General features: G+C 40.8%; 1 protein-coding gene across 4 annotated transcripts in view; it reads right to left on the bottom strand.

Moving 5' to 3' along the window:
- Window positions 1–19833, bottom strand: part of plxna1b (plexin A1b) — a 254801-nt gene that overhangs the window by 38799 nt on the left and 196169 nt on the right. For all 4 annotated transcript variants that reach the window (XM_012870500.3, XM_012870503.3, XM_012870502.3 and 1 more), the window contains exons 13-16: window positions 10244–10395; window positions 4912–5035; window positions 4646–4782; window positions 1120–1287 (exon numbers count right to left, since the gene is read on the bottom strand). In XM_012870500.3, the coding sequence (XP_012725954.1) occupies window positions 1120–1287; window positions 4646–4782; window positions 4912–5035; window positions 10244–10395 (581 nt within the window). The remainder of the gene's footprint in view (window positions 1–1119; window positions 1288–4645; window positions 4783–4911; window positions 5036–10243; window positions 10396–19833) is intronic.

Genomic DNA, 19833 nt, shown 5'->3' with positions numbered 1-19833 from the left:
CCCTCAAGGTTGGACCTTGTGCTTTATTCTTCTTGCTCCCAACCTCAATTTCCTCCTCATACGATTTCCTCGTCCTTCCACACCTGCTTCTCGAGATGGGAGCGCTTGTTTCCCAGCAGTTTTTGAACTGCTTCTATTTTCACCTGAACCCCCCCCCCCTGCGACAACGCAGAGGATGACTGCTACGCTTGACACAACATTGGAAGCAGAAAATAAATGGGGCTTGTTAGATAATAGTGCCTTTCAAAAGCCTTCAAAGAGCTTTTCACAACCCCTTTTTGTTTCTGCGATTTGCTTAGAAACTTTTGTCTACTTAGCTTTGCATTTCAATTTTAACGTTAATATTTTGACAGTTTAGGGAGGATTAAAACAAAAGGGAAACTTCCTGGAAGCATGTATCGCTTTTAAAGTACACAGAGAGTTGAAAGGGTGGGTATGTCGATGTCCCTCCAAAACCGAACAGCAGAGGAGTTTGTAGGTCGTGCTCGGGAGCCCATTAGCATGTGGGAACTTCGAGCTCTTGGTTTTCGTCTCCTCTCCATGGCAGCTTGTGTTTGCAGAGGAAATCTTCCTGTGGCTACGCAGGCTCATTTCAATAAGCCGAGGAATATTTACAGCTGCATCTCTGTTGCAGCTCATCAGTCAGCAGTGTACTGCTGCAGGAGCCTCCTTTACCCCTCTTCTGCTATCAAATGTTTACTTTTCAAACATAAATGGAGTAAAAAAAAAAAAATGCTTTAAGAAATCAAAATGAGGGAGCGACGACGGAGAGGGAGTCTTTGCTTTTCTTTGACACCCAGACAGCCAAAATAAAACATTCATCACCCTTCACAGAGAGTTGATGTTAGCGTTAGTTTGGCTATACTCCTTGAAAACAGCGTCTTAACTGGAGGTCTAACCACCTCAAAGGATGAATAATGTATGGATGCTTTTGTGTGTGTTCTGCAGATGTACAGCACATCAAGCAGACTTGAAGATCAAACACTGTATACAGATGTAAATTATAGATAACCAAATCTCAAATCACATGCTAATTTATTAAACAGCAGCGTAATATTGAGCCATATAGAAGATATTTCAACTGGGAAGTGATATTTATTGTAGCATTTACTAATGTACCTGGCGATGCTCCAGTCAGGCTCGATCTTGAGAATAGTGGGATCGTCTGTGTAGTTGAACTTGACCTCTGGGTTCCTCAGCTCTGCGGCGTTGATGTCCACCATGACTGGGGTGGGGCCCGGGGTCTGCCCGGCCGGCGTCACGCACACAATATCCTTGCTGCTGCGCCTGGACGCCAAGAAAGAGGAAGAGAGATGAGAGGAAGACGGGACTTGTTGTTCCAAGGAACTCCGACCGGAGCTGTGTCAAAGACAAACACCGGAAGGAAATACTTGCTCTTTGTGAGTACTCATAATTTATTTATCAGGTGCGATAAAATAGAGTCGCACACACTCAACATAATGCTGACAATTACTGATCTTCGAGGCAAATAATCTTTCACCGAGTCCGTCCATTGTTTCATCAGCGATAACCACAATGTGTTGAAGTTGAAATTCTTCTCTCTGCCTCTCCCTCCCCTGCAGTGCTTTCTCTGGCTTACAGATCTGACGTAGCTGATCTGGCTGGTTCTCCCCCAGAGTGATGCAACGCTCCCTCTGACAGACACACAGCCGGCTACAACCAGCTGGGGAAACTTCATGCCCCCTCTTAGCAGCGATGGGCTCGGCCATCATTGGGGAAAGTGTTATGTGAGCTTGAATTTGTGTTTGACGTGCATGAAATTCTGCAAATCTCCATAATAGCGCCTTGATTCAAGGCACTTTAACCTTTTCTCATGTTATTCCAACCATAAACTATTGGGAATTTACGTGATAGACCAACAAAATAGTTACTAGTAGTAGCAGCAAAACATTACAGGGTTGAAAGTTCCAAGAAAAAGGGTCCAGCATGGTTAATAATTAGACCCTTTACTCTAAAACTGATAAATCGGATGTGATCCAGGTCTGCTAGTGCAGAATGAAGCATAATCATATGATAGAAGGGCTCAAAGTCCACATCTAAAAGCAAACAAGAAGTTTGCAGCGAGACTAGAAAATTGCCCTCCACTGACATTCACCATTCAATCTAAATCAGCTAGTTATTTTGCAACTCAGAACTTTTCAGTCTCCAGATGTGCAAGGATGTTAGCGGCTCATCTCAAAACACTTGCTGCCGTGATTGCAGCAAAAAAAAAAAAAAAAAGCTGTCCCGGTATTTATTGAATCAGGAGGCAGAAAGTATGCCACACAGTCCTGATCGTAGTCACTGATTTTAGAACTGCTGTGAAGGGAAAATGGAGATAGAAGATGGAGGAGAAGAACTAGGAAAACAAATTCCTGGAGCCCGTTCTTGGCACCTTGCAGTTTTCCAGGGCGGGGTTTGGGCAAGGGACCAAAAACTGGGTTATCGGGCGGCTTTGTTGAACATGTTGCTGCTGCATCCCAGGGGGGCAGTTTGAACAACAACCATGTCCTCAGACTGAGAGGAGGCAGATGAGGGGATGAAAAAAAGAAGGCAAAAATTGAGGGACAAAAAAGAAAAAGAAATATAAAAGATTTTCCACATTCCTCCGGTGCTGTTTCCATGGCAACCGTTCTCACAACGCCGCCAAAGTCGAGAGCACCCGTGGTGCCGCGAACGTATTTTTTGACAAGGTTGCTGCCACACAAAAGAAGCCAAGAGAGGATATGGAAAGAAAAAAAAAAGGAGGAGGAAAGAAAAAAGGGGTTGCGAGGGGAGATAAGAGGATGAGTGACTCGGGGTAAATAGGCTTTGATTAAAGCAAAGGCCCCACAGAATACAAAGACGCATTAAAAAGATAGACCCAACCAGTTCATTACTTTGGCCGTAAAGGTTATTGCTGCTCAGTGAATGAAAGGCCAAGACTATTATATTCACCTTTCTAGTGATGTGCTACAGAGCTTTAAATTGGCCTCCACTTTTTCTTTTGATGTGATTAGAAAAAAACCTTGAAGGGTTCGAGCTCATTAATTTAACCTGTCACTTGTTGCATCAGAGAAGGAAGCAGCTTTAAGAAAAACACATACGAGAAAGAGTTGGCTCTAAAAATAGAGAGTAGGAATAATTTTCCGAGTCATTGAAAGTTATTTCACTATAGTATATATATATAATTGTGTGCTCTTATTGGTACTTTAAATCATAACTGTATATGAATTATGCATCTACCCAACAGGATGTATATCTAATTGTCTTGCAGCCTTGGTACAGCGTAACAGAGCACAAAAACAAAAACATGAAACTGATTGTTGACTTTGCGAACTAAATAATCAATCAAAATGGATGTATGGGCTGGGGTTACAAAACAAGCCACAGTTGTTGCTGCAATCATTCCCCAACCACATCATTCCTTTTAAATTACAGTGATATTTCTGACAAAATGAGGTTTTTGCACTTAAGCCTTTTACAACATGACTGAACAGCGATATCAGTTTCCTCTGGAAAAGCTACACTATCATTCTCAAAATTGCTGTGAATTACAGTCCTGCAGGTCATCCTCTTAGCGGCTGCCTTGCTCAGACCAAATCAGGGACAGTAACCAGGGACAGCTAAGCACATCCTGCAATAATTAGTTATTGTCTATCGATATATATATATATATATATATATATAAACAACGATTACAGATACACCGGATACACCGATCATACATTTGTGGCCTGTTTCTGATTGCTAATTATTTTGACCTGCCGGCATTAATTTCAGCTCATTCAGATTTCTCTTTAGGAACTAAAATATAAGATGTTAATAACCTTTTACACTAGGAGTAGAAGCAACATCACAACAGCAAATCATGTAAGCTATTAGAGCACTTAACAGCTACTATTACTATAACAGAGGTCAGCGTGTGTAATCCTTAGAGAATGTAAGTCTTTTAACTCAGAATTCCTAAAAGCTACTGACATTTCCAAATCCATCAGATGACAGTGAGTGATGGAAAGCTCAAAAGGATAAAAAAATAGCACCTTTGCTACTCTCTGTACATTTCTGTTGCCTAGTGAAGGTTTTGCTCTCTCTTGCAGATCAACAGCAGATATGTGTAGACTTACTGTAGAAAACTATTTTTTTATACGTAGGTTCTTACAACCCTGCTTCCTTTGACGTAATTTTAAACACTTCACCGATACTGGTGAGGCCTGGGGAACGAGCAGATATTTGAGATTTCAACCAGCTGGTCGAAGGTCATGGAATCTCAAAATGGGCCAATTCAGGTTACCGAAGAATTACTCGATATATCTCTAACTCCAACCAAAACAATCTGAAAATGGCAAAAAAAAAATTTTTAGCAGCAACCTTAGCTGCTTTTGATTTCAACGACTTGCAGCAGTCAGGACAAGTGTACATCGTCCTCTGATGAAAGGAGAGCTTTAATTAGCAGAGCTTTCGGATAGCAGCAGCAAAGAACATCCAGCTTAAAGATGAGTAATGAGTGATTACATTCCCTTCAGTAGTGCAACAACATTGCATCAGCTCAGAGTAAACCTATCTCTAAGTGTGTGATGTGGAGGGAAAAAAAACACGAGTGGTAATAGCTTCAGACTGAATCCCTACAAATGTTCTGTATGTTAAGCAGCTTGAATTTTCTCACCTTTCAAAGGTGCACGGGTGAAGGCCGATCTTCACAGCTACAGCACTGCCTGCATTAAGATGACTGCCTTCAATCGTGATCCTTGTTCCTCCAGACAGCGGACCGGCGGAGGGGTGGACACGGGTAAAATATGGCGACTAACGAAGGGGACAAAGGGTGAAACGGGTCAGGACTAACTCTGTGCTTTTAACATGGCTGTCAAAGGCAATTATAAAGTCCTCCTAAAAACTGTTCTCTTAGCTGTATTTCAAATTAGAAACACTTGCCACAAAGGTGAAGGCCTTAGATGAAATAGCTTTGTAGTCAGGGTGGGTGCAATCCCTCACGCAGACCTCCACCTGAGCGTCCTGCACTCTGTAGCCCGTTGCATCGTTCAGCCGACACACTATCCTGGAAGAGAGGGAAAAACAAAGGAGGAGAGACGAGTTAAACCGGGTTTATCTACAGGAATCACACCATTTTTGCAGCCACAAACAAGGATAGCATTCTGGCTAGAGAAGGGATGCATCAAAAGGTTGCAGGATAGTAGCTCTCAAGAACTGCTTTGAGCATCGCTGCACTGGAGCCAAATTCACCCAGCAGCAGGCACAAACGGAGATCGGTAGGAGATCGGTAGACAGCATGGGGTTCCACTGATTGCAAGATAACTCTTCCCACTGATGCCACAGCTGACCAAGCACACATATGAACTGGCTTAGGGATGGATAAAGTAGACTAATATTAAGCTTCTGGAAAGGCCTTGGCCTCAACCTTATTCAAATTCTGTGCCCTGTGTTTGACGTAATTTGTCTACCATTTCTGATCAGACTGGCCAAATATCCAACCAGAATTATGCCGGAAGCCTGTTGATGGCGTCAACGCTTTTGGTTGAGGTGCAACTTGCTAAGAAACTCATGAACACATGAAAGTGGGGTATATGCATACATTGGGCCTATGTGAATTAGAGAAAATCTGCATTCATTTAATGAAGCATCTTTCTACAAACATCTCAAATGTCCAACTTACAAATGTTTGTAAGCTGAGTATGTCCCCTTTTTTTGGAGGGATACACAGACTAAGAAATGCAAGTTGCAAAAAGTCTTTTTTTCCCATAAAATCCCAAAACTTTTGTGACACTGCTTCCGTTCAACTTCCAAGAACACATTTTATTACGACTTGCAACAACAGCAAAAAAAAAAACAACAACACGTTAAGGAAGACAGAGACAAGGAGATGCTCAAGAAAACGTCATGAGGTCCTTTATAGAAGAGCATTTCTGGTAATCTGTACAAGTCAGTCTAAAGTCTGTCTGTCCTGTATGTAATGTGTCCTTCAGAAAAACAACAGAACAACTGTTCAGAGAAAATCTCATCTGAAATGGAAGACTTCTCTCCGCTCCTGTGTACACTAAGCCTGCATTAGCTCATACTGTAGAACCGTAAGCAGAGCACATGGCCTTGGGCGCTGGCTGGCCAAATGAAAATCCACTGGAGAAATTATCGAGCGACGAGAAGAGTGGTGGTGCAGCCTGCAGGGAAGACACACACACACGCACACACACACATACACACACACTTCGTGTTTCAGCCACTGGAGACACAGTTGACTGTTAATTAGCCAGAGCGAACGAATGAGACAGAGAGAAAGGGCGAGAGTGCAGACCAGAGAGAAAGAGAGAGAGAGAAAGAGAGCTCAGAAGAAATGGAGAGGGAACATTAAAGTGAGCGAGGCTGATTAATTGAACGTGCTCATATCTTACACATCTCCTCCGTTCCCCCCACCCTGGGATAAGTTGTTAACTCTGCTACTTCCTTCCTCCCTGCAGGTGGCCATGGCAACCGTGGCACAGCGGCGACAATGAATTTCACATTCCGATGCCGCGCGCATCAATTGTTTTTACTTTCCCTTTCATTTATTCCCAGGTCTCCTGCTATGACGGGGGGGCCGCGATTAAAATGCTGGACAGCTCTCGGTCAGAAATGCAGCCTTAGCTGCTACAGTGCTGCACAGATGACAGGTGGCTACACCGAGCTGCTACTCAAAAAGTACCTCATTTATATTATTGTTGAAATGTAAAATGAGAGAGAATGAAACGTCACATTGCCATACAGAACTACTTATAAAGCTTTTTTTTCCCCACTAGAGACTTATATTAAAGTAAAGTCAAACCCAGCTTGTAAATATTCAATGACTGAGATGAATGACAAAAAGTTAGATTTCTTTGAATTCAATCAAAGAAACAGAGACCGGTTAAAGGGTGGATAAAGTAAAACAGATGGTAGAACAAAAAGGAAAAACCGTCACAGTGAGAACAATGTGTTTGCATTTTGTCAAACTGTTAAACGACCCCCACCCCTCTCTTTTTCTAGCAGCTGACCCTTGACCTGTGCTGTCAGTCCTAAAGACTCCTCTCCAGATCTGATAGGGTTACAGGGACATCAAGTGAAACCAGGCCACTAATGGCTCCGTATGGCTAACATCACTAATAATTAGGATGACAGCCTAACTGCCTACCACGCCCTCCTCCTCCTCTTTAGCGTGATCCTAAACCAGATTTACCTCATCACACAGCTGAAAACATTTTAAACAAGAGATGCACCAAGGAATCAGACGGCGACTGGAATTGGATGATTTTACCCTTGACCGACCTTGATTGGTAAAAATTGAATGTATTTTAAGATTAGTACACACACCACACCTTACCGCTAGACCGTTCCCTCTGACAACACTCTTTAGTGTAGATGCTGTTTAATGAGGGAAGAGCCTTCGTTAATCATTATTTGTATAAGAGAGGTGTTATGAGATTAAGACAGAGGAAGCACAAAATCTTTATACTGTATTTATGAGCTAATTCATAAAATATTTCCTCTTCTATGGGATCAGCACAGTGCTTCTCATCTTACTTATGCTGTATCTGATTTGTCTTGGAGGACGGAGCTCACAGCTGAGTTGGGAATCGGTTAAAAGACGGAAAATGGGATTAGCCTGTTGTTGTGGCACTACTCTCTCTGTTTTCTACATCAACGCACAAAAGAAACATGGAAAATACATCTATGTGTGACAGGGGTTCATATAGATACAAAACCAACCAGAACTGCTGTTAAATAGTATATAAGATAAGAAATTAATTTATTGTCACACAGTGGGGAAATTTGGGCATGAAAGTGGCCAAGGCACAGAGTTGCACACAATTTATAGTAATAAAAAAAGCAACAAGCTAATCTAAAGTTAGTTCTAAAGCAACAGAATGAGCTTATCAGAAAGGCCAAAATCAAAGTAAAACTAAATATCAGATAAAGAATAGATATATTAGCCGCCATCAATAAATTCTACCTGTGCGGTAGACATATAGGGTGTTAAACTGGCTTGGTCCACAAGCTTGGAGTTTCTCAGCCAGGACTTTCCAGTTGGGAAAGAGTTTGTCACTTTTTTACTGTCTTCGGAGCACAAAGAGAAATCTCAATTTCTCAATACAGAACACACAAAGAGAATGATGTTTATAGTAAGTAAAGCTAACCATGCTAATCATGCTTAACGCGCTAATTTCTAATATTTGCTAAATATAGTTTGAAATGTCTGTAATGGGTTTATTTGTGTTAAAATATTATTAATAAAGTGTTAACGGCAGAGCCTGGAATCATCTATTTTGCTGCATCACACACACAGTATGAGGTTGCCTCCAGTCTCTGTATAGATGACTAATAATCATTTAGGATGGCGTGTCAGGCCTCATTTATAGTTAAAATTAACACACTATTTAATGGCCATAAACATAATATAAGAACCATTTATTTGGTTTTATTTTTACATGCACATTCACTCCATGCTAAAAGATGTAGCTCTGTAGCTAACTCCTGGTTGTTTTTGAAAAATCCTTTTTGTATTTTGAGAAACATTTTATAGAGAAATATTTATCTTATGTAGGAAGCTGATAAATATTGTTTTGTGTCTTTTTTTTTTTAAATCACACCTGATAATTGGGTATAACTTTTGTACCAACATGTCAGAACTTTACACAAGTTGATCACCAAATCCCCGATCAGTGCATCTCTTGGTTAAATGCAGTTACACTTAAGTTTCACTGAGACAGTCTGGGAGAAAAAGTCCCCCCCGATTCCTCTTGTATCTACTGCTACAGGCAGAAAAACAAAAATCAAAGTTTGTAAATTATAGATCACAACTGACACGTCACGACACATTTTGGCGACACCTGTCATGATTGCGGACAGGAGCAAGGCATTCTGTTGTTTTTACTGTCAAACCATCAAAGTCACATTTGTTGGCTTTCCTTTTTACTGGAATGCAGAAGGAAAACTAAATCAGCTGGGGCTGTGCAGCAAAAATCCGCAAATGGAGCATTTGTGTGTGCTGACAGCTACATAGTTAGAACGTGAATACTGAAGACGCCTCAAACTGTCACGAGTGTCCCAAATTCATTCCTTGTCCTAAACTGCCTTATTCTCTGCTTCAAGAAGAATTAATTTATTGTGACAGAAATTGTGGCTCATGTTGGGATCCTGGCCAAAAAATATTCATACTTCTTGAACTTTTTATTATTTCATCACATTACAACCACAAATTGCAGTGCGTTTCAGTTTTAAGCGACAGATCAACACAGAGTAGAGCTTAATTGTAAAACGAAAGGGAAATGGAAAAATGAAAAGAAAAGGCTTTTTCAGTTCTAAACATCGGTTGGAAGCATCAGACTTATTAGTTGTAGTCAGAACAATCACACTAAAACTTAATGACCCCATTAGTGACCCAACGGCGCTACTACTGTGATTGTGTTACACTGTGTTGATCTATCCCTCTTGAAAAATAAATATATTGAAGCTTGTGGTTGTAGGGTGACAAAATGTGGAAAGAAATGTACTCACATGATATTACTTATAGCTGATATTTAAAAAAAAAAAAAAAGCTCCATAGAGATGACCTGACCTTTTTGTAGTTAAAACAAAGACCTAATTCATAATGAAACAGACTGTGCCAAACATGAAGCGAGCTCGTGCAGATGGGACTTTTCTGGCCGTTGCAAATAATACGCTTCGCAGAATGTACTGCTGCAGTTATTAAATGAGAGTAAAATTAAATTCACAACACCCGCTGTGATTCAGAATTTCCCAGAAAGCAGTAAATATAACTTAATGAGAGGAGGCGTTCACATGACAACCTTTTAGCTACAAAGTAGTTTTATAGGATGGAAACCACCCACTTCCAATATTAAAATATTATTAATTCGCTACATCTAAGAATCAGAACAGTTGGAGAAGTAAATCCAGTATAGGAGGCTACGTGAGTCAGTTTATTTATCCTGATTGTTAACCTTTTATATAATGAAAGGTTCGGTGTTAGCTGGCGTCACATTCACATGGACTGCACGTCTGCACCGTGGCGGTACCCTGCACAGCTTAGAGCGGTTTGAAAAAGGAATTGGTTCTGTTGTGGGGAGGAAACAGCTTTTAACCTTTATAGGTTTTATGAAACAGTGTCTGAGAGACAGATTGCTGTGTTTAACGTCCAGTGTCACATGGATATGGGACTAGAACTAGCAGGGAAGTAAGAGAGGTTTAGGTGTAGTAATGTGGATAGATGGGCAGACAACCGATGGCGTCAACTTACTGTTCAGCGCTGATGTACTGGTCCTCCTGAGGGTTGCACGTCACCTTCCCGATGCGGACTCCGTTTTGGATGTCTTTGAACTGCAGACCCAGATTCTCACCACTGATGGTCAGCATGGTCCCTCCCTGTCTGGGCCCCGTCTCTGGGAAGAGCTGGTGGAAAGGCAAACAAATAATGAAATATACAGGTAGTTGATGGGCATGCAATACACATAATTTGCTTTAAAATTGCTTAATGACCAAAAACAAAATCTCAAACAGCATCTTTTTTTTTTGATGTCACATTAAAAAGGTAAACCCTAACTTCACATGTTTAAGCGGGGGGTGCTGGCCTACTGGTTAGAGCAGTGCGCTTGCACTCAGAGAAGGATGCAAGTACCCGGTTCGATCCCCAATGCCTGCACTCTGGGTCCCTGAGCAAGACCCTTAACCCCAGAATGCTTCCCGGGTGCCACATATGGCAGCCCACTGCTCCCCAAGGTTGATGGGTTAAAAGCAGAGAACAAATTTTGTCGTAATGTATGTTTCAATGTATGTTGCAATGACAATAAAGATGATATTACTATTACTATTATTACGAACTTCATCTTTCCCATGAACCATCAGACTCAGCCGTACTTTAATGATCCCAGGGGGAAATTACTTTTGTTATATGCTCCAGAATACACACATTGTTATATATATATATATATTTACAACATTCCATACAAGGTATTACAATATCACAAAAGTCATATCACTTCCCTTCGGAAGTGATATGGGAAGCATGGTGGTGGCAGTATCATGCTGTGGGGATATTTTTCTTCAACAATGACTGGAAAACTAGTCAGGGTTGATGGGAGAATAGATGGAGCTTAAAGCAGAGTAATCCTGGAAAAACACCAGGATTTAGACTGCAAAAGACTTACATGCCTACAAGCATGACAGCAACCTCAAGCACATACAGTCAATGATACATTAATGGAAGCGTTTGGGTTCATGTGTTAGAATGGCCTAATCAATCTTAAGACCTAAATCCAACACAAAAGATCTGGCAAGACTAAAAAATCGCTCCCTTCAAAATAAACTGAGAAAAGAGTGTGAGGGGTAGGGAAGGTTTTGCAAGTTGCTGCACTATACTGCATGATGAAAGTTATTGTGGTCATGGGATGGAAACTCTAGCACCAACGTCACAAGAATTAGGGAGGTCGTCCTGTAATTGACAGGTTAGCGGTTCCATCCCCCGCTCTGACCGTCTCAGTTGTTGTGTCCTTGGGTAAGACACTTCACCCACATTGCCTGCTGCGGTGGTCTGAGGGCCCGATGGCAGCCTCGCCTCTGTCAGTCTTCCCGCAGGGCAGCAGTGGCTACTAACAGTTCACCACCATCAGGGTGTGAATGGGTGAATGACTGACTGTAGTGTAAAGCGCTTTGGGGTTGTCGGACTTGATAAACCGCCAAACAAGTACAAGCCATTTACCATTTACAATGGTCTTTATGTGAGAAGTGCTAGCTCATCAGTCTCATTAGCTCCACCTCTGTTCAGTTAAACAATCGCAATCTGCCAATTGTCACATTGGACCCATTCCTCGCAGCCTCACTTCTTTCTCTCATTTAACCAGTGATGATCCATCTGTGCATTCAGCACTCACCAAGTCTTTAACAGGGGATCCCCTTGCTTTGCCCTCAAGGTCTGTGAGAGGTGAGCAGAGGTGCTAATGGCTACCAAGTGGCAGCCTGGTCGCTAATCACTTCCTATTCATCAAGTCCTATATGCAGACAATGGCAATCAGTCACTTCTACCATAATTGGGCCTAAAGCTAATTGGATTAGAGCATGGCAGGGCAGTGAGGTCATTTGAAGCGACACAGAGGGGGGGAGGGTGGACTGGGATTCGGGGTGATGCTGCTGGTTGGGTGTCATAATGTGGGTGGAGGTCATGTTATATGTGTTCCAACTTTAAAAATCCTGCATTACCTTACAAAGTGTAATAAATGTGTTTGTTCTGGCATTGCTGTTCTGGGTTTAACCTTTGCTTTGATGTTTGGCAACCTTGTTTTTTAAGGGAAGGTCCCCATTGGTTTTCATTTATCTCTTCTTACAAACCAACTGCCTTAGATTTTTAGGTTTTAACAGATATTCTTCCTTTGAAAATACTACCTCATCTTTTTCTTATATGCCACACAAACATTTTTCTTTAGGCGTCTTACTTCACTGCAACACTTGTTGCTGTTTTCCGCTCAGAATTACACCAATGCAGATAGATTGTGGGCAACACCACATTGACCGGACGCTAAGTTTGGAAAGGTCTTTGCAAATATTTAGTCCCAAGTTTCACCATAAACAAGGTAAGACATGTTAAATATTTCATTACAAGTGATGTCTTTCTATATACCCCAGCCTATTTATGTATCTCAAGTGAGCACACACCTGGAACACTCACAACATTGTTTAAGAGGCCGTATGAAGATTTTAAAGTCAAATCTAGCTTTATATTTAGGACACAAGAGCACTTCTGTAGCAACGATTAAAAACAAGAGGGCTAAATAAGCTTGATTTATGTATTTAAAAACAAGTAAAATATATATTTTTTTCTTTTTTCCAAAGACGATGGGAAAAAAAAAAACCCATCTCAGGTTACTCTTGTAAATGAGAACATGGATCTCAATGACACTACCTGTATGAATAAAGGTGTAATAATATGAATATAATTATCTATCCATCTACCCATTCACACTGCAAAAACGGAACTAAAAATAGGTAATTTTTTCTTGAAATGAGTGCATTTGTACTGTATTTGAGCAGGTAAATAAGATAATATGCCAATGGAATAAGATTTTTCACTTAGAATAGGAATAACTCATCTCCAACTTATTTCAAGTGCATTATATCTAATTATCTTATTTTAGGGGTAAAAATACTCTTTCCATTGGTAGATATCTTATTTACCTGCTCAGATCAAGGAGAAATGCACTAATTTCGAGAACATTTTACTTATTTTTAGTTATGTTTTTGCAGTGCAATATTTTATTATAACAACCAGACAGTAGATACTGTATGTGTTTGAAGTTAGATGATCAATCAATTTCTGCAAGATTTTCTGTAAACTAACTGATGCTCCAAACCATGTTAGAAATTAAGGATTTTTCATTTTACTTTACAGTCAGTGAATTGTTCATATATTTGCATCATCAATGACTTTCTGTGAAGCATACACCGTAACAATTGCATTGTTACTTTTTTGTTTTACCTGGTTTTTTCAAGGACCATTAAAGTCAAGACTAGGCAGGGTTATCATGCATCAAAGGGGTATTGAGTCTGTAAAAATCCTGGTTTTAAATACTTTAAAAGATTATAATTACATGCCCTGAGTGCCTTGCTTTGCTACACATGTATGGAGCTATGGCTGCATACTCTTGGTGAGTTAGCTGAAATAAAGCTATTTTAATAAAATCCATTAGATGATGTTATATTTACATTTTCATGGCAGCTTTTGTACAAGTACTGTGAATATTTGGTATTTTTACTCAAGGCCTTCAAACTGTTACAATCTCTATATCTAATCAAGACTTTAGGAAAATAGGTAAGAACTGAATTAAAGATCAAACCAGGCCAAAGTAAAGCTGCCACGTGGAAACCTGCTGACAGCAACGATTCCTGTAAAATTCCCAGAGTGTTTGAGCTAAACTGGATAAAAATGAGACGGCTGCTTTACGGCCACATTTTTCAGCGTGTTCATTTACACAGAGATCCTCGGTCTAATAAAACTACAGAAACCGTGGCTGGTTAGTTTACGACACAGGTGCTCCGAACACTGCTGACAGAAGCGCAGTGTCACGGAGGCCGGAGCTGAAATGCCACAGTGATATAAATAAACTGTTCCCATCTCGCGCCAGCCAAGATGCTGATAAGCATCTGCTCTCCCTTCCGAACCTTTTTCAACTTTCTTCCAACTTGCGGCTTTTTATTTTGCTCTAAGTGTGCGTTTTTAAAGCTTGAGACAACAGAATGACTGGCTCAGAGAACTTCCCCAGCCACAATCTTCAGATATGTTAATCAACTTCTCTTTCTGAATAAGTGGCAGCTTATCAAACACACATACACACGGGTTGTTACATCAACAGCTAAACAGCACAAACAAAAAGGCCTTTTTGATAAAAGCCGCCAGCCTAAACACTCGCTCTATTCTCCGACTGCCGTCACAACGCTTTACGCCCATTCAGCGGCGCTTTTTTTTTCCTTCTTTGTAGCATCCTTGTCCTGTTGTGTTGAAGGCTTTGTGTCAGGCCCATTGTGTCTGACTAAGCAGCAGCGCACAGATAGCATCTGCTCGTTATAGGAGGGGGAGGAGAACGGGAGAAGAAAGCAGGGGGCATGGAGAGATGATCTGCACGCTGCGTAAGGCCTCTGAAGTTATCTGCAATGTGAAAGCCTCTCGGGAAAACCAAAAAAAAAAAAAAAGTCACAAACAATACGATGGTAGTATTGATATAAATATAACATCGGTTGCTAGCTGACTAAGTGAATTATTAATAAGATAATCAATAAAAATGTGTGAAGAACATTCTGTGTCAGAAGTCAAAATCCATTCGGGGCCAATTATAACATTCTAGTTCAACTCTAAGGGCCTAGAAAGAGTCATAAACAAAGCAAACAGCTGACATCTTGCCGTAATTGTGCCTTTATGGACAGGAATTGCAAGCATTTACACTGCCACTGGCCCTTTTTATGTCTGCTTGTGCAGTAACAATGAGGCTCATTGTTCAGCACTAAAACTCGATCAGCAAATCAAAGTGGTCCGGTCGATAAAAGCCTCTAAAAGGAGCAGAATCTATCGCCACGTTGACAGAGGTCGCTATGAAGACAGGAAAATGACAGAAGAGCACGGGCCATATAGAGGGATTGGATGGGAGAAAAGGAACATTTGTGAGCCTAATAGTACATGAGTCACTGTCCATTCATACGCACATAAATAACATTTTCATTTCTCCACAGCAAAAGCTGGTCATTTATGTAATCAACTTTCTCATTTTCAAAAGCTGCCAAAATGCAAAAAAAAACAAGAGCAAAACAAAAAAAACACAAACTAAACAGCATGCAACTGTGTCACATGCAGAAGCACTAAAAATGCACCGTTACCGCCCCCACACTGGCACGGCCGGCTCCTTTTTAATTGGTTTCTGAGGGCTCACTGCGAAGCTCTTTCTGTCCCAAAGGAGAATGCAAGCAGGAGATGATGGATGATGGTGAGCCAGGTAGCATCCAAGACCAGTAAGGGGACATTTCTGCTCAACAGTGGGACGCAGAGGCGCAGCGTGTGCGCTTGAATCTGTGTGACTTTCAGCATGATCTTGAGAACACTATCCAGGTCACGCAGGCTGGAGATTATATAGCCGTCCCAACTGTGAGAGACTTGTGGGATGGATACGTTTCTGATATTAAATTGCCTTGCAAAAATATTCCCACCTCTTGAACTTTTTCCTCATTTCATTACTTGTATGTATTTCTTGGGATTTTATGTGAAAGACCAACACAAGAACAATCTAAATTAGGATGAAGAGTGTCTGTGTCCAGCTATTTTCAGGTTTTGTCAGAGATATTGAATCGGATTTTAGGTCTGGACTTTAACTGGGCCATTCTAACAAATGAAAATAATTTGATGCCAACCGGTCCACTACAGCTGTGGTTGTATATTTAGGGTTGTTATCCTGCTGGAAGGTAGGAGCCACCAGAACTGACAAAAACTCCTGGATAGGCGTCAAAACATTTTCAGGAAAAACTGAGCAAAAGTCTGGTTTCCTCCGATTTAAGCCTGTTTGCTGTTGCGATGACCCGGATAACTGAGAATTTGCACAGGCCTACTGGAAGGTGAACTTCTACCACATCGAGGTTCATCCATCAACTCATAAACCTGGACCAGCTTCCCTGGTCCCTACCGAATGATGCTGCCGCTGTCTGATGTTTTTGCCATTGTTTTGCATGCAAGTTAAATATGTTAAACTCTGTCTGATCCGACGTGAGGGTCTTCTTCCTCTTTACAGTATCCCCTGCCTATGGCAAACCTTAAATGAGATTTTTAAAGACTTTTCTGAGAATGGCTTTCTTCTTGCCCATTGCAAAAAATTTATCCTCAACTTATCTGCTGTGTTTGGTCTTCATGGTGTGGTTTGTGGCCTCTGACGTCTTCACAAAATAGCTGGATTTAAGATTCAACTGTATTGCCAAAAAATTAACTCAAGGCAATTTGTTACGGTGGATCTTATTCTTTTGGGATCCGAGTAAAGGCGTTGAATAGAAATCCTTGCTTTACAGTTTGGATTTTCTGGATAATTTTGGTTAAATTTGAGCATTCATATATGCATGTCTGATTTGTGTGTATTGTATATATATATATATATATATATATATATATATATATATATATATATATATATATATATATATATATATATATATATATATATATATATATATATAATTACATCAATTACCCCTGTTTTCAGGTTTATTATTTATTTGTAAAAATATTAAAAGTCATACTTCCATCTTCATAGCAACGATGACAATTTTTGCAGTGGTCTATAATATAAAATTAAAAAAAATATATATTAAAGATTGTGGTTAGAAAGTGACAAAATGAGAAAATTACACTGCATGTGTCTTATGCAAACTATCAAAAATATCCGATAACTGTCGAAGGACACTGTCAGGCCAGAGAAACGCCGCAAAATGAAGTCAGGGCTTCCGCAACCTAAGGTCCTAATTTTGAAAATCGGCATTTAATACCCAACATTAACTGCTTTTCAGGTGCCAAAGCTGTTATGGAAACGCTGCCCAATTGACCACAGTTAAACCATTTCAAATGAGCAGTTGCACAACTAACAGGTTCACCACTTGCTGTTCTGAAATCTCTGTCCAACTGTGTCGACACTTATTCTATGTTCTGTGGTGTTTCTTTCCTGGCTGAATACTTTCACCTCCAGTCCAAGTGAAATTAGAGGCCACAAAGCAGCATGCGAGGTGCAACATCAAGAAAAGCTGCCAGAAACAAAAATGGAGGGGGTTAAAAGGGGGAAAAGAGGACTTGACCGAGTGACTGGCAGTACGCAGAATTACATTCAATTTGTGTTGCTGATGTGATGCTCTTTTGGGTGAAAGAATAAAACGGCAAAATGAAAAGGGAGAGATTGTCATCTGCGGATGTTCTTTTGGCATTAAATGTCAGACTGTAAATGTCATAGGTGGAGAAAAGAGGTGAGGACGGTGGCGGAGCTTGGCGATAATATCTCCCTCCAACCCAGTGTTTCTCCCTCAGCTTTGCTTTTCTTTGTCCCTCCTCCTGCCCCCTGAAACCAGCAGTAGCATCTCCTGCTGATTCTGAAGCTCTTCTCTGCCAGCGTTTTGACTGCCACCAACATCTTTGCCCAGAGGGTAAAATGTAGCCTTACATATGCATGCAGGAGCACATGCTTGCATGCACCCACCCCCTCACCTCTCTCCTACACACACAGCCCGGTATCTCTGTATGTTTGTTCCTAAGAGATAACTGAAGCGAGCATGAAGGGAGAAGGAGCGCTAGTTCAGAGATTTATCCATGTGCCACCGCTCCAATTATCCAATATCTTCATTAAGAATTCACAACAACACAGTCTATGGCACCGCAAATGTACCAAGAAGTCTAGTAGTACAAGCCTTCCAAAATGAAAGTGTATATATATATATATATATATATATATATATATATATATATATATATATATATATAATGTGTGTGTGTCTGTGTAATTCACAGATTTTGACTGATATAACTGCATTTATTTCAGCTGAGGTGAGGATTTTGCAGCTCTATAAATATGCTTATATGGAAAAAAGAATTACATGGAAATAAAGGGAATAACTGACAGTAGCTGAAATGGACTGCATGTCAAGACATGTCTTGCAGACCAGTGAGTTAGTCTCACACTGGGCTTGTGTGTATGTGTGTATGTGTGTGTGTGTCTCAATACCAGGGGTGAGCACTGTGGGCATAGTGACCCAGGTCACAGCCAGACGAGGACCACCGCCATGGTTGCTGATGGCAACAGATGGTAACATTGTGGTGTTTAGACGCCTCAGTTCCCCCAGCCTATCATGTGCATGTGTGCAAAAGTGCATACAAACATGCACGCCACCCACGGTGGGACACGATAAGCAGAACCTCACATCTAAGTTTTTTTTTCTACCCCCCCGTCTCTTCCTTCTCAGTATAACCCTCGTTTGTGCCTCCTCAGGTGTCCGCACGCGTGTCTTCATCTATAATTTGGTCTTTGTGTTCAGCCTGGGTGTGAGTTGACTGCCTCCTCCTTGCTCGCCCATCTGTGCTGGCCTGCAGTCATGGTGTTGGCCTCTAAGTTGTCTATCTTGTCTGCTGATTCGGCTCCTGTGATGTACGATGTTCTTTTTATTAGCCGAGGCCAACAATGACACAGCGCAGGGAGGGACCTCACATCTCTTTCCATTAAAGGAGTAAACCCTTTTAGATTTAAGAGCCAGAAAAACAAACAAATGTGTGGCATAGAGTATAAAACGTGTATTTACTTTGAAAGCCAAATGTTCTGACACAAAAAGAGCTTTTTAAGCCAAATCCTCCCAAAAGGACACTGACTGGAGGAGGGGGAAGTCTCATGGTTTGAGAATGCTTTGCTGCACCTGAACCACACCGGCTCACCGTTGCTGAATGTTCCATGAATTCTGATAATATAAGAGGGTGTTTGAGGATAATCTAATGTGTAAAAACAATTTAACCTGAAGCCAAACTGCAAATGTCTTTACAAACAACTACATATTCAATGGGGCATCCAAATCTGATGGTATGGATGCTGTACATGTAAAAACACCTTGGAAGGGCACCGCTACCTGGTGTCAACACAGAAAACTAAACAGCCGAGCTGGAGCATATCAAAGAAAGTGTCCACAGGAAAACGATGGGTCGAGCTCCTTACCCAGAGATTTTTTTTTTTTTTTACACCAGGAAACGGTGCTAGGCTTCATGAAACTAAATATGTGAAAATTTTTAGCTCTAAGATCATGATAAAATTGAAATCTTTGCTTCAATGGAGGCATCAGCCCAAACCTGAGGATCAACAACATGACTCAGATCGTGCCAAATTAAAACAAATTGCTCCAAGTACATACCAATTCTGACTATTAATGTTACCATATCGCATGCGAGCACACATTTTTTCAGGTCAGGTAGTTTCAACTTTTTAGGTACAAAACATTTACTTAAATCAACTCATTTAAAAAAAAAAAAATCCATTACAACTCTCTAGACACAACGTTCAAGAAGAGTTATAATAGGCTGCAGAGGCTAATTGTATTGGTGTCCCAGTGTCTGAGCCAATTGAAAAACTCCCATCCACCACATTTGAAACCGTGGCATTAGCTTAAAGGAACTTTTAATGGTGAAACAAAATGTGAGAAACTGCAGATAGTAAAACGCAAGCTGATTATGTGTTGAAACGGGAGACTTTCAGCTGCCTCCATCAACTGAACTGAGTTTTTTAGATCCATTGCATTACTAAAATAAAATATTCTGATGAGAAAAAGCAGCACTTTTGCCTACGTGCACCA

The sequence above is a fragment of the Fundulus heteroclitus genome, chromosome 20 (genome assembly GCF_011125445.2).
Source record: "Fundulus heteroclitus isolate FHET01 chromosome 20, MU-UCD_Fhet_4.1, whole genome shotgun sequence".
Lineage (NCBI taxonomy): Eukaryota > Metazoa > Chordata > Actinopteri > Cyprinodontiformes > Fundulidae > Fundulus > Fundulus heteroclitus.
Note: the sequence above shows the minus strand (reverse complement) of the source record. Positions and strands in the feature narration are given on the sequence as shown.